The 14,834-nt window shown below is 46.6% G+C and overlaps 1 protein-coding gene across 1 annotated transcript in view; it reads left to right on the top strand.

The window, feature by feature from the left end:
* LOC121552893 (collagen alpha-1(XII) chain) overlaps positions 1 to 14,834 on the top strand; it is a 126,460-nt gene that overhangs the window by 29,005 nt on the left and 82,621 nt on the right. Inside the window, exons 18-26 of the mRNA XM_041865986.2 lie at positions 948 to 1,097; positions 1,268 to 1,387; positions 1,662 to 1,826; positions 2,946 to 3,092; positions 4,157 to 4,299; positions 5,354 to 5,486; positions 7,071 to 7,216; positions 11,146 to 11,275; positions 11,460 to 11,596. Of these exons, the coding sequence (XP_041721920.1) occupies positions 948 to 1,097; positions 1,268 to 1,387; positions 1,662 to 1,826; positions 2,946 to 3,092; positions 4,157 to 4,299; positions 5,354 to 5,486; positions 7,071 to 7,216; positions 11,146 to 11,275; positions 11,460 to 11,596 (1,271 nt within the window). The remainder of the gene's footprint in view (positions 1 to 947; positions 1,098 to 1,267; positions 1,388 to 1,661; positions 1,827 to 2,945; positions 3,093 to 4,156; positions 4,300 to 5,353; positions 5,487 to 7,070; positions 7,217 to 11,145; positions 11,276 to 11,459; positions 11,597 to 14,834) is intronic.

The following is a 14,834-nucleotide window of genomic DNA, read 5'->3' as shown; positions in this document are numbered from 1 at the left end:
AGATGCCTCTCAGACAGTGTACACTGTCTCAGTTGATGACATGTGGTTTTGTTGATGAATGTCTCCGAGACTTACATTAAGCTTACAACAAAGTGCTTTGTTTACCAGTGTGGTATAACTCAAACAAATTGGTTCCATATATAATCAGATATACATTTTACAAGGGGCGATCCCCCACACATCGTCAAGCATCTGTTCCTCCATGTTGCAATAAAGAAAGTGGGTAAATAATTGTTTTCTCTTCTAACCTTTTTTCAATTTGCAGACACGGTGGCAGATTGCATAGCTCAGTGTCCAAACGACTCGGTGCATCTGGGTCTTTTTGCTCGGCTGCAGGACGAGCAAGCAGCAACCCTCTTTCGCCCCCACAGGTGTCTGGTGTAGCAAATAGCGAGCACAGCAGGAATGTGCAGTACCTCTGGGAGAGAGGAGGAGTCTGTTGTATCTCATCTGTCAGCAGGGGTGGTCTTGTTGTTCAGGGCAGGGGACAAACCCAATGACTGCCCCACATACAGTACATCAAGAAGGCTGCAGGCCACAAAAAGGCCTCGTGGATGGACAACAGGATTGACACAGAAGAAGAAGAAGATAGAAGAAGAAGACAAAAAGAAGAAGACGCAAGGGGAAAGAAAGAGTTCATCCCCTCTGCAAGAGAACAATACTGCTGCAAAACGTGTTGTAGCTAAACATGTTTATTGTAGATAAAAACATTTGATGTTAGTGTGTTACTGGGATTTTAGTGATGTCTTTCTGACTCATGCTTGTTGTTCATCTCTGTATTTGTTGTGCGTATTTTGTTTGTGCATGTCTGTCTGAAAGTATTTATATTATTCTGTTGTTCTTTGGCTGCTCGTCCCTTCTGACACACATCCTCTCATTTATCACACTACATGGATGTCCATGGTATCAGGCCTCCCTCTCACAGCCCTCTCCTCCACCCCTTACAGAAGCCAAGTGTAAAAGCCAGGCCAAGGCTGACATCATCCTACTGGTCGATGGCTCATGGAGTATTGGCCGTCTCAACTTCAAAACCATCCGTGCCTTCATCGCTCGCATTGTTGGTGTATTTGACATCGGCCCTGAGAGAGTCATGATCGGTAATCTTTATTTTGATCAAATCCCATTGGTGATGTGTATGATGGCATAGGTTCATCACCCAGCTCAATCTCTTTAAGTTTGATCTGGACTTGGTACTGGGAAGGGAAATGAATGTTGGATGCTGATCAATCACGCTGGTGTCATACTGTGTTCTGTTTGTTCTCTCCAGGTATGGTTCAGTACAGTGGAGACCCCAAGACTGAGTGGCATCTGAATGCCCACCCAACCCGTGACGGGCTGCTCAAAGCTGTGGCTGACCTGCCATACAAAGGGGGAAACACCATGACAGGTGACATATTATGAAATAAAGGGACAACTACCAACTGTCATCTGTTTAACTTAAAGATGCACTCTCAAACATTAGTCTAATTTCAGACAGTAGTACTACGTCATCCATTGCGTATGATATGTTACGTCCTTTTTGTTTTTGCGATTCACATGATATGTTACGAATCTAATTCATACCATATTTTACGAATTTGTTGTGCTTAAGATCCTGGAGTGCATCTTTAACTCAAGTCAACTTAACTTAACATGAAACATTCCCTCTAATATCTCTGTAGGTATGGCCTTGAACTACATCCTCCAGAACAACTTCAAGCCCAACGTGGGATTGCGTAAAGACTCGCGCAAGATCGGTGTGCTCATCACTGACGGCAAGTCGCAGGATGAAATTATCACCAACTCCCAGGTGCTGAGGGATGAGAACATCGAGCTCTACGCCATCGGTGAGTGACCCTCCTAGTGTATAACCCAACAACATTGCATGTTTCAGTTCACCATCAAAGTTTGTGACCATGTCAAACAAGGCAACAGTAAACATGTCATCCGCCAAGAATGATGCAGCGCCCCCCTTGGGCCAATCAGTGTAATTTTGTAAATGACGGATCTCTATGGCAAGACGCATCATTCACCCAAGTTTAATTAAAATCGGGCCAGTGGTGTCTGAGATATTGCGTGTGACTAATGTACGTACATTGATTACTATAATGCCCCCCCTTGGGCCAATCAGTTAAATTTTGTAAATGCCGGATCTCTATAGCAAGATGCATCATTCACCCAAGTGTAATCAAAATCGAGCCAGTGGTGTCGGAGATATCGCATGCGTTTGCTAGACTCATATTCCTGAGTATGTATGCCAAATTTCATCACTCAAACAGATCAAGAGATATAAACATGTGCCCGTTATGGCGCCACTGTGTGGTCAATATGAATGTTCTCGCATCTGTTGTGTCTTGACAGTGTTTGCAACATGTGTACCAAATTTTGTTACAATACGAATATCCTTGACTGATTTATATGCATTAATGTGCCGGACCACACCCACGTTAATGTTTATTGGTCAATGTTGTTGTAGGTACTAGTCTGAAAAATATTGCGTTGAGAGTTTTGTGCAGATCGGTCATTCGGTGCCAGAGGAGTAGCGTTTTAAGTGTTTTTCACACAATTCTAAATGGCGGAAAATCCATCATGGTGGACCTTAAGGTAGAGGGACCTATGTACTGAATTTCATGACTTTAGGTCAAAGGGGGTGAGGGGCGTTACCTTTCAGAGTTAGCATTTTCAATCGCTTGTTATATTTTGTAAATGCCGGATCACTATGGCAAGACACATCATTCACCCACGTTTCGTCAAAATCGGGCTAGTGGTGTCTGGGATATCGCATGTGATGAACGTATGAATGTACTAACGGACGGAGACAGATCCACAGTCCTCTCCTCAATTTCACAGACATTTTACAATAAACAGATTTTCATGTTGTGATTGTATCATAAACAGAGGACAGTTTAGTCTATTTTGTCATGATCCCAACAGAAGTGAATATTGTGGTGTTATGTGGCTTCTAGGTGTGAAGAATGCTGATGAGAATGAGTTGAGGTCCATTGCCTCAGACCCGGATGAGATTCACATGTACAACGTGAATGATTTCTCCTTTCTGCTGGATATAGTGGATGAGCTCACCATCAACCTCTGTAACAGTGTGAAGGGTCCAGGTAAGTTCTTATTCTCTCTCTCTCTCTTTCTCTCTCTCTCTCTCTCTCTCTCTCTCTCTCTCTCTCTCTCTCTCTCTCTCTCTCTCTCTCTCTCTCTCTCTCTCTCTCTCTCTCTCTTATTCTCTCATTCTCTCCCAATCACTGAAAGAAACATATTGAAACAATGCTCAACTCAAAATGTTGCTAACTTCAAATGGTTAGTTATTTGTATGCTGCTAAGTCAAGCTAGGTATTGTACTTGGTACAGCATTTAGGGGTTTAGGGGTATTTCTAATTTAAGATGGGATCAGATGGCAAGGAAAATACATTAAAAAGCCATTTAACCTGTAAGCCAGAAAAAGCTGTACTGATATTTTTCATCAGTTGAATAAATGGATTAGCATAGCAGATAGAGAATAGCAATAAGAACAGCATGATTGATGAGACGAGCCAATGAAAAGACAGAACGAACGCCAACACTTGTGGATATTGCCTCGAAACTGTCACTAGTTTGCCTAACACACTTGATAAATTTAGTTTCTTGCCTTAAGTTACATAAGGTCCAACCAGTTGATGGAAACTTAGGTTTTTTGGACACACTCTTGTCCTTAAATCAAATTTACGAGGAGACACAATAGTGATTTACTACATGGGGATGGATATTTATTATTTTTTTAAGTGTGCTATCAAAATTGTGATGTATAGAAATGCAGGTTCGCATTTATTGTAATAAATCTTGACACAAAGTCATAAAATCTGATTTATAACCTAACCCTAAACTTAGCCACACTGCTAACCCTAATGCCTAACCCTAACCTTAAATTAAGACCAAAAAGCAAATGTTTGTTTTCATGAATTTTTACGATATAGCCAATTTTGATTTTGCAGCTGGCCCAGCTAGCGGAAATTGCTCAGTTCTGCCTCCAAGGCAAAATTCATGACAATAAACGTCAACCTGCTATAGAAACAGCCCTAACAGCCCTGTGTCAGTGAGGCAGAGGTGAAAGGGACAGATTTGTGGTTGGAGAATTGAGTGTGTGAAATATTTGACGTGTCGGCTCACATTTCCTCTGCTCTTCGACCAGGAGGAGGCCTGGAGCCGCCCACTAACCTGGTGACCTCCGAGGTGACCCACCACTCATTCCGTGCCACCTGGACGGCGCCCGAAGGTCCCGTGGAAAAGTACCGCATCGACTACATGCCCGTGGTGGGAGGAATCACTGAACAGGTAAACCTATAGCCTACAGTACTGTACCTCCCCTCAACTCAATCACCTCACCTCTCCAAGGTCATAGCATTTTAAGAGCATCAGCTATTCATAGTCACACCTGGTTTGGATATGACAGAGAATTGGCTGAATGATTCCTTTTGGTCTGAATTCCTCTCTCAGACCTCCATGTTTCATCTTGCCATGAGGTGATCGGGTCACTTTGAAAGCGGTCTCCTGTTTATCCAGGAGTTTCTGATGGAGGAACTGCCCTATATGCAGCCTCGCTGGAGATTTCACAGTTATCAAGTGTATCCAGTGTAAAATGTTTGCTTAAATCCACCTAGTTGCCATCGTCGGTCGATCCATTTCATGTGGATCTGATTCAGTCAGATAAAGCTCAAGTCATCTGGCTTTCTTCTCAGCATTGAGAAGTGTTCCACAGTGGCTGAGGCAGACCTGCATTCAGTTACACTTAACCTTCTGTCACTTATGTCCTTATGAATACAGGACTGGGTCTATTCCATGCATTGTGCTTTCATTGGCCCTGGTCAGGGTTTGGGTGGTTCTAGTGAGCCCTGTCTGAAAGGAAGACCAAAGAGTTTCCACCAGGCCTCAACCTTAGACTAGACCCAGTTAGTTTAGTCTTGTTGCATAACTCTTCCTGCTGGAAAAGATAATCCTGGCCATCCATCCATTCTCCTTCATTTTGAATGCTTGCATTGGACCCCAAAACACTTATTCACACAAATAAATCAGATTTCACTTTCAATTTGCTGATATGTGCTCCGTTCTTTTGGATAGCCTTCTGACACTTAGAAGAGAGAGTATGTGTGCGAGAAGATGTTAGTTTTGTTTTGGGTTTCCTAAACATGTGCCGTATTAGTTGGAACATTTGATTTTGACCTGCTGTATTTAAAATATTATCCCATGACGAATTTGAAACTCCTGGGCAGACAGCAGTACAGAGGGGTGACTTGAGGTTGGCATCTATCTTCTGGTCTACCTCCTGTTGAATATACTTGGATTTTGAGCTTTCCTGCATAAAGACTATGCCTTTTTTCTCTCTCTTCAGATGATTGTCGATGGGACGGTCACCACCGTGGTCCTGACCAAGCTGACCCCTCTGACCGAGTACGTGGTCAACGTCTTCTCTGTGACCGGAGAGGAGACCAGCGCAGAGCCGCTGAAGGGCACTGAAACCACCTGTGAGTGTTGCAGCTGTTCTGCTCCCTTGCCTCCTCTCCTCTCTGTTTGTCTTCCTTTTCGTCCGTTTCCTCACACAACCTCCTCCCAATTACCCAGTAAACCTTGAAATCACCTCCTGGAAAGGTGTCCAGGTTCAGCTAATCCAATAGCCTTATTTGGATGTCGAATGATATAACAAGCGCTACAGTGATAGACAGGAAGTGGATTGAGATGAGTTTCACAAAGATGCTGTTCGGTTGCCCACTTTAATGTGGGGATAGCATCGCAGCTCTTATGAGTTCCACTGTTGTGGGAGCGCATTTGTTTCATTACGATATACGATGTTGAAATAAACAACATCCCCTGCCCCGCCATGCTCAGTACACTGTTTTAAATGGGTTAGACATGGATGGAACTTGTTTATATTGCTCTTGTAGGCCTATTAAACAAGCTCATTTACACAACCAGGGATATATTGGGTCTGATTGGTGGCAGTAAAGTGTTAAGCAACAACAACAACAAGTTCCCATAGGGTTTCCCGTTAGAAAATGCAGAAGTGGAGGTTTCTTATGGGGACAATAACCATCATTCTCTCATTCTTGGCCTTATTAAGAGTGTCTTAAGAAAACTGACATAATTCCACATGATGGTTAAGTACAAAGAGCTGACCACTTTCATTGCTCCATTTGTGCGATATAGTGGACGTTGTCACTTTTAGAAATGAGTCCATTAGATTTTTATGGTGGACGTTATAAGATATTTCTCACTGTCATAAAGCATGGTTATTTTTTTGTAGCCCGCGACTTGGACACTACAACAGTAGTGTTAGATCACTTGCGGTTTCCTTTATTTGTCATTTTAAACTAACACTGTGTGTAGGATCATCATGCTTCTGCCATAAACACAGAAGCTGGATGTGATGTGGGTGACTGGGTTGTGTTTTGGAGGTCCGTAGACTAGTAGTTAGTGGTAACTGTGGTTGAGGATGTCTCTACACTAGTAGTTAGTGGTAACTGTGGTTGAGGATGTCTCTACACTAGTAGTTAGTGGTAACTGTGGTTGAGGATGTCTCTACACTACTAGTTAGTGGTAACTGTGGTTGAGGATGTCTCTACACTAGTAGTTAGTGGTAACTGTGGTTGATGATGTCTCTATACTACTAGTTAGTGGTAACTAACTGTGTGGTTGTGGATGTCCCTACACTAGTAGTTAGTGGTAACTGTGGTTGAGGATGTCTCTACACTAGTAGTTAGGCGGTAACTACCTGTGTGGTTGAGGATGTCCCTACACTAGTAGTTAGTGGTAACTAACTGTGTGGTTGTGGATGTCCCTACACTACTAGTTAGTGGTAACTGTGGTTGAGGATGTCTCTACACTAGTAGTTAGGCGGTAACTACCTGTGTGGTTGAGGATGTCCCTACACTAGTAGTTAGTGGTAACTAACTGTGTGGTTGAGGATGTCTCTACACTAGTAGTTAGTGGTAACTAACTGTGTGGTTGAGGATGTCTCTACACTAGTAGTTATTGGTAACTGTGGTTGAGGATGTCTCTATACTAGTAGTTAGGCAGTAACTAACTGTGTGTTTACTCTTCACGCTCCACAGTGCCACTGCCCGGGGTGATAAAGTTGACTGTGTACGATGAGACCATGACCACCTTTAGGGTGAAGTGGGAGAAGGCTGAAGGGGCGACAGGCTACATGCTGTTCTACAGAGCCATCAATGCCACTGTGCCCACTGTGGAGAAAGAGGTGAGTAGGACACACACACACTCTCACTCACTCTCTCACTCACTCACTCACTCACTCACTCACTCACTCACTCACTCACTCACTCACACACACACACACACACACACACTCTCACTCATTCACTCACTCACTCACACCCTCACTCACACACTCACTCACTCACTCACTCACTGACACACTCACTCACTCACTCACTCACTTACTCACACACTCACTCACACACTCACTTACTCAATCACTCACTCACAAACTCACTGACTCACTCACACACTCACTCACTCACTCACTCACACACTCACTTACTCAATCACTCACTCACAAACTCACTGACTCACTCACACACTCACTGACTCACTCACACACTCACTCACTCACTCACACACTCACTTACTCACTCACTCACTCACTCACTCACTCACAAACTCACAAGTGGAGGTTGGACGTTGGATAGGCATTCCATTTACATGTTCAGCATTTCCACAAGGCAGGGTAGTCAAGGCCTCTGCTAGTGGGGCCTTACTCATTCCAGATGGTAATGTGATGATTACTGCACAGAGCAGGAAGTGGACTTTTACAGTGATGTTCAGGCAAGGTCTACAAAAAACAGTCCCTTTGGACACAGAGGGTAATGAGAAGGATTAGCTCATGCTGGCCCTGTGCAGCTTTTTTCACCAGTGAAGTCATAGAGATGATATACAGTATTAAAAAACAAAATCTCAACAGATGCTGTATATTTTGAACTGCAGGCTTCTGTGAGGGCTGGCAAGCAGTAGTGTAGCCTTTAGAGGAATTTCAGTGTGGACTGAAGGCAGCAAGGCAGGCAGACCCCAGGAGACACACACGTCCCAGTTGTTAGTTAGTGCTGTGAACCAGGAGTTAGTTAGTGCTGTGAACAGGGTGTTAGTTAGTGCTGTGAACCAGTAGTTAGTTAGTGCTGTGAACCAGGAGTTAGTTAGTGCTGTGAACAGGGTATTAGTTAGTGCTGTGAACCAGGTGTTAGTTAATGCTGTGAACCAGGTGTTAGTTAGTGCTGTGAACCAGGTGTTAGTTAGTGCTGTGAACAGGGTGTTAGTTAGTGCTGTGAACCAGGTGTTAGTTAGTGCTGTGAAGCAGGTGTTAGTTAGTGCTGTGAACCAGGTGTTAGTTAATGCTGTGAACCAGGTGTTAGTTAGTGCTGTGAACCATGAGTTAGTTAGTGCTGTGAACAGGGTGTTAGTTAGTGCTGTGAACCAGGTGTTAGTTAGTGCTGTGAACAGGGTGTTAGTTAGTGCTGTGAACCAGGTGTTTGTTAATGCTGTGAACCAGGTGTTAGTTAATGCTGTGAACAGGGTGTTAGTTAGTGCTGTGAACCAGGTGTTAGTTAGTGCTGTGAACAGGGTGTTAGTTAGTGCTGTGAACCAGGTGTTAGTTAATGCTGTGAACCAGGTGTTAGTTAATGCTGTGAACCAGGTGTTAGTTAATGCTGTGAACCAGGTGTTAGTTAGTGCTGTGAACCAGGAGTTAGTTAGTGCTGTGAACCAGGTGTTAGTTAGTGCTGTGAACCAGGTGTTAGTTAGTGCTGTGAACCAGGAGTTAGTTAGTGCTGTGAACAGGGTGTTAGTTAGTGCTCTGAACCAGGTGTTAGTTAGTGCTGTGAACAGGGTGTTAGTTAGTGCTGTGAACCAGGTGTTAGTTAATGCTGTGAACCAGGTGTTAGTTAATGCTGTGAACCAGGTGTTAGTTAATGCTGTGAACAGGGTGTTAGTTAGTTCTGTGAACCAGGTGTTAGTTAGTGCTGTGAACAGGGTGTTAGTTAGTGCTGTGAACCAGGTGTTAGTTAATGCTGTGAACCAGGTGTTAGTTAATGCTGTGAACCAGGTGTTAGTTAGTGCTGTGAACCAGGAGTTAGTTAGTGCTGTGAACCAGGTGTTAGTTAGTGCTGTGAACCAGGTGTTAGTTAGTGCTGTGAACCAGGTGTTAGTTAGTGCTGTGAACCAGGTGTTAGTTAATGCTGTGAACCAGGTGTTAGTTAGTGCTGTGAACCAGGAGTTAGTTAGTGCTGTGAACAGGGTGTTAGTTAGTGCTGTGAACCAGGTGTTAGTTAGTGCTGTGAACAGGGTGTTAGTTAGTGCAGTGAACCAGGTGTTAGTTAATGCTGTGAACCAGGTGTTAGTTAATGCTGTGAACAGGGTGTTAGTTAGTGCTGTGAACCAGGTGTTAGTTAGTGCTGTGAACAGGGTGTTAGTTAGTGCTGTGAACCAGGTGTTAGTTAATGCTGTGAACCAGGTGTTAGTTAATGCTGTGAACCAGGTGTTAGTTAGTGCTGTGAACCAGGAGTTAGTTAGTGCTGTGAACAGGGTGTTAGTTAGTGCTGTGAACCAGGTGTTAGTTAGTGCTGTGAACAGGGTGTTAGTTAGTGCAGTGAACCAGGTGTTAGTTAATGCTGTGAACCAGGTGTTAGTTAATGCTGTGAACAGGGTGTTAGTTAGTGCTGTGAACCAGGTGTTAGTTAGTGCTGTGAACAGGGTGTTAGTTAGTGCTGTGAACCAGGTGTTAGTTAATGCTGTGAACCAGGTGTTAGTTAATGCTGTGAACCAGGTGTTAGTTAGTGCTGTGAACCAGGAGTTAGTTAGTGCTGTGAACAGGGTGTTAGTTAGTGCTGTGAACCAGGTGTTAGTTAGTGCTGTGAACCAGGAGTTAGTTAGTGCTGTGAACAGGGTGTTAGTTAGTGCTGTGAACCAGGTGTTAGTTAGTGCTGTGAACAGGGTGTTAGTTAGTGCTGTGAACCAGGTGTTAGTTAATGCTGTGAACCAGGTGTTAGTTAATGCTGTGAACCAGGTGTTAGTTAATGCTGTGAACAGGGTGTTAGTTAGTGCTGTGAACCAGGTGTTAGTTAGTGATGTGAACAGGGTGTTAGTTAGTGCTGTGAACCAGGTGTTAGTTAATGCTGTGAACCAGGTGTTAGTTAATGCTGTGAACCAGGTGTTAGTTAATGCTGTGAACCAGGTGTTAGTTAGTGCTGTGAACCAGGAGTTAGTTAGTGCTGTGAACCAGGTGTTAGTTAGTGCTGTGAACCAGGTGTTAGTTAGTGCTGTGAACCAGGAGTTAGTTAGTGCTGTGAACAGGGTGTTAGTTAATGCTGTGAACCAGGTGTTAGTTAGTGCTGTGAACAGGGTGTTAGTTAATGCTGTGAACCAGGTGTTAGTTAGTGCTGTGAACCAGGTGTTCAGAAGGTATCCTCTTGACAAGTCCTTTCTTGTTGTTTTGTTCCCCTCTATCGTCCGGCCTGGTCTCCCCTTCTCCCCCTCTCCCCTTCTCCCCCTCTCCCCTTCTCCCCTTCTCCCCCACTACCCCTCCCCTTCTCCCCCTCTCCCCTTCTCCCCTTCTCCCCCACTACCCCTCCCCTTCTCCCCCTCTCCCCCTCTCCCCTTCTCCCCTTCTCACCCTCTCCCCCTCTCCCCTTCTCCCCTTCCCCCACTACCCCTCCCCTTTACCCCCTCTCCCCCCTCTCCCCTTCTCCCCTTCCCCCCACTACCCCTCCCCTTCTCCCCCTCTCCCCCTCTCCCCTTCTCCCCTTTTCCCCTTCCCCCACTCCCCCCCCCTCTCCCCTTCTCCCCCTCTCCCCCTCTCCCCTTCTCCCCCTCTCCCCCTCTCCCCTTCTCCCCTTCTCCCCCACTACCTCTCCCCTTCTCCCCCTCTACCCCTCTACCCCTCCCCCTCCCCCTCTCCCCCTTCTCCCCTTCTCCCCTTCTCCCCTCTCCCCTTCTCCCTTTCTCCCACTCTCCCCTTCTCCCCTCTCCCCATCGCCCCCTCTCCCCTTCTCCCTTCTCACCCTCTCCCCTTCTCCCCCTCTCCCCCTCTCCCCTTCTCCTCCTCTCACCTTCTCCCTCCCCCCCCCCTTCTCCCCCCCTCCCCCTTCTTCCCCCTCTCTTTTCTCCCCTGCTGTTCAGATACGAGTTGGGGCAGATGTGAATGATGTTCAGCTGGAGGAGCTTATCACCAACACAGCGTATACACTCTCCCTGTTTGCCCTGCATAGAGAGGCTGCCAGCGACCCCCTCGTGGACCAAGGAGTCACATGTATGTTCCCCTGATCTCTCTCTCTCTCTCTCTTTCTCTATTTCTTTCTCTCTCTCTCTAAAACTGTGTTCTACCTCACAATACAGATGTTTCTAAGACTCACTCAATTTCATTCCCCTGCCCCCCTCTCACACTCTCTCTTTTCTCCCTCTCTATCCCTTTCTCTGTCATTCTTCTTCCCCAGTACCCTTGCCACCATCGGGTGAGCTGCGGATCACTGCTGTCACCCATAGCACCATGAAGCTCAGATGGGACGCCTCCCCGGGAAAAGTCCTCAAGTACATCATCACTTACAAGCCAGATGACGGAGAGCTCAAAGAGGTGACACAAACTAACACCAAACATTTACACACTGACGTCATGGAGAAAGTGTTAGTGAGGAACTCTATGTTCTTTCTGTGTGCGTCCCAAATGGCACCCTGTTCCCTCCATAGTGCACTACTTTTGACCAGAGCTGTATGGGCTATAAAGGGGATAGGGCCTCGTTTGGGACTCATCCTCTGATACCCCTGTTAAATATAATGTCAAAATGTAGATTTCCACCTAAATAGACATACCAAAAAGTAATTATTTATCATGATAGGGCCATAAACAATACCTAGTGATGCTTACACTGCCAGAAATATTCAAATCTCACCTTTCTGGTAAAAAAGGTTATACATTTCTGAGGTGTAGTCACTTTTGAGGACACAAGCTCAAGTACACAGTACAAATATGATAAAATAAAATAAAAAATGATATATTATATTTTTCCTATTCAACAAAAGTGGGGATTAGGGCTTGAAATGATTTAAATGCTTTCTAAATATAGTAACAATCAAATTATAAACGACTTACTATAATATTTCACCTTTCTTAAATAATAAATAAATATGATCATACCTAGTGACTGTACCATATTGCCACCATTTCATGATGACAGAGCATTTTCTGCCCAGCATCCTCTGAGCGATGCACAGATGCCATTCACATGCCTGCTGACTCATTACAAAATTCAACTTTTGCCCGTCTGTGACCAAGAAAAAGTGGTCTTGTTTCAATTCTATTAAATTATTTAGTATTATTTCATGTTGAGAGCTCTAAATCCATCTGAGATATTCATTTTCATATGTTTCAAAAGCCAGATTGTAAGTGAAGCTGCGAGCTTCATCGCCTTGGGAGTTCGATCCTTTGTCTGGATAGGCCAGAAAATGTGACGTGTCACTGCCTATGCTCATATACTGCATCTCAGATGAGAGCGGAGAACGGCATGCGAAGCGAGACAACCAGCGCTGTCACGAAGTGCACAACAATTGATGTCGCGCCGTTCACTGAGCGCTCTGTACACAAAAATGTTGGTCGGAAACGGTCCAGAACCGCTCAAAGTCCCCTAAATAGGGGACAGCGTTTATTAAGGGAAAGTCACAAGTCATTGATGTCACGGGGTGTTATAGTAGCAGAACCTTTCAGTAGACTGGGATCTTGACTCCATGGGCAGGCTAGGCCAGGATGACATGGTGAAAGAAGCCTACTGGCAGTCAGAGAAGACCCTGGCCCCAGCACCCAGCACCCCAGCAGCAGCCCAACACCCCAATACCCCCCCAACACCCCAACATCCCAGCACCCCAACACCCCAACACCCCCCCCAACACCCCAGCACCCCATCACTCCAACACCCCAGCACCCCAACACCCCAACACACCAGCACCCCAGCACTCCAGCACCCCCCCAACGCCCCAGCGCCCCAGCACCCCAGCACCCCCCCAACACCCCAACACCCCAGCACCACAGCACCCCAAAACCCCAGCACCCCAACACCCCAGCACCCCCCAAACACCCCACCTGTCACGGTTCTCTAAGACCGAACCCAGAAGCAGACCAGGACAAGGTGAGTTGAACGAATGAGAGTGTTTATTTACAGATAAAGATGCAGAATAGTCCAGTAAACGGAGCGGGTGGCGGAGATGAGTAGGTGGTGGTGAAGTAGCAGATGAACTGATGGCACGGCAGGGGTTGGGTGAAGGTTCCGGGAGAATGACTGTAGACAGAACAAACGGAGGTAAGTACAAGGCAGGTCAACAAGGTGCAAAAAACAACAAAACTAACGCTAGTACTCTGAGGCTGATACGCTGGCAAAACATACTGTTTATGGCTAACGATCCGGCAGGGAATGGATGTTAGGCCAGAGCCTAAGAAGGGTGATGATCAGGACCAGGTGTGCAGATTGCTGATGGGATGCAGGTGCGGAAATCAAGAGAGCTCCCCGGAGCGTTCCAGAACCCTCGGGAAACTGGAGATCACGAACATAAAAACTAGTCCACAGACAGGACCCGACTCAGACTGCCGGGATCGTTACAGTACCCCCCTCCGACGAACGCCACCGGGCGGACTCCCGGAGCGCCAGGATGGAGGCGGTAGAAGTCACTGATGAGGTCAGCATCTAGGACCTGTCGCCGCGGAATCCAACTCCTCTCTTCAGGACCATACCCCTCCCAGTCCACGAGATACTGGAAACCCCGGCCCCGCCGTCTGGAATCCATGATGCGTCGCACCGTGTAGGCAGGACCACCTCCGATCATCCGAGGAGGAGGAGGAGGAGGCGGAGGAGGCAACAGAGGACTGAGGAAAACAGGCTTGAGGCAGGAGACATGAAAGGTGGGATGGACTCTGAGCGTCCTCGGGAGTTTGAGTCGAACTGCCACCGGATTGATCACCTTCTCCACCACAAACGGACCAATGAACTTCGGTAACAACTTCCTAGACTCAGTCCGTAAAGGAAGATCCCGTGTGGCCAACCAGACCCTATCTCCGATGGTGTAGGTGGGAGCGGGGATCCGGCGACGATTCGCCTGGAGCTGATACCGGTCCGAAACTCTAAGGAGTGCTTTTCTGGCCCGATGCCAGGTCCGGTGGCAACGACGAATATGGGCCTGAACAGAAGGCACTGAGAGCTCCTTCTCCTGAGAAGGGAACAAGGGAGGTTGGTAGCCATACAGGCACTGGAAGGGAGACATCCCAGTGGCAGATGTAGGGAGAGTATTGTGGGCATACTCAACCCAAGGCAACTGAGAGACCCAGGAGGTGGGGTTGGAAGAGGCCAGGCAGCGTAGCGTGGATTCCATCTTCTGGTTGGCTCTCTCCGCCTGACCATTAGATTGGGGGTGAAAACCAGATGTGAGACTGACTGTAGCTCCAATGGCCAAACAGAAGGACTTCCAGACAGCAGAGGTAAACTGAGGGCCACGGTCAGAAACGATATCACTGGGCAACCCGTGGACCCTGAAAACCTCCCTAACCAGGATCTCGGACGTCTCCGAGGCAGAGGGAAGCTTGGCAATTGGCACAAAGTGGGCGAACTTGCTGAATCTGTCCACGATAGTCAGAACGACCGTGTTCCCCTCAGAAGCGGGCAACCCAGTGACAAAGTCTAGGGCCAGATGCGACCATGGTCGCGGGGAATAGGAAGGGGGTGAAGTAGTCCAGAGCTGGGCCGATTGGTACTCTTATTCTGCGCACACACTGGACAGGCAGCAACATAACCCCGAGTATCCTCGGCCATGGCAGGCCACCAAAAAGCGTC

The sequence above is a fragment of the Coregonus clupeaformis genome, chromosome 36, assembly GCF_020615455.1.
Source record: "Coregonus clupeaformis isolate EN_2021a chromosome 36, ASM2061545v1, whole genome shotgun sequence".
NCBI classification, from domain to species: Eukaryota; Metazoa; Chordata; class Actinopteri; order Salmoniformes; family Salmonidae; genus Coregonus; species Coregonus clupeaformis.
Note: the sequence above shows the minus strand (reverse complement) of the source record. Positions and strands in the feature narration are given on the sequence as shown.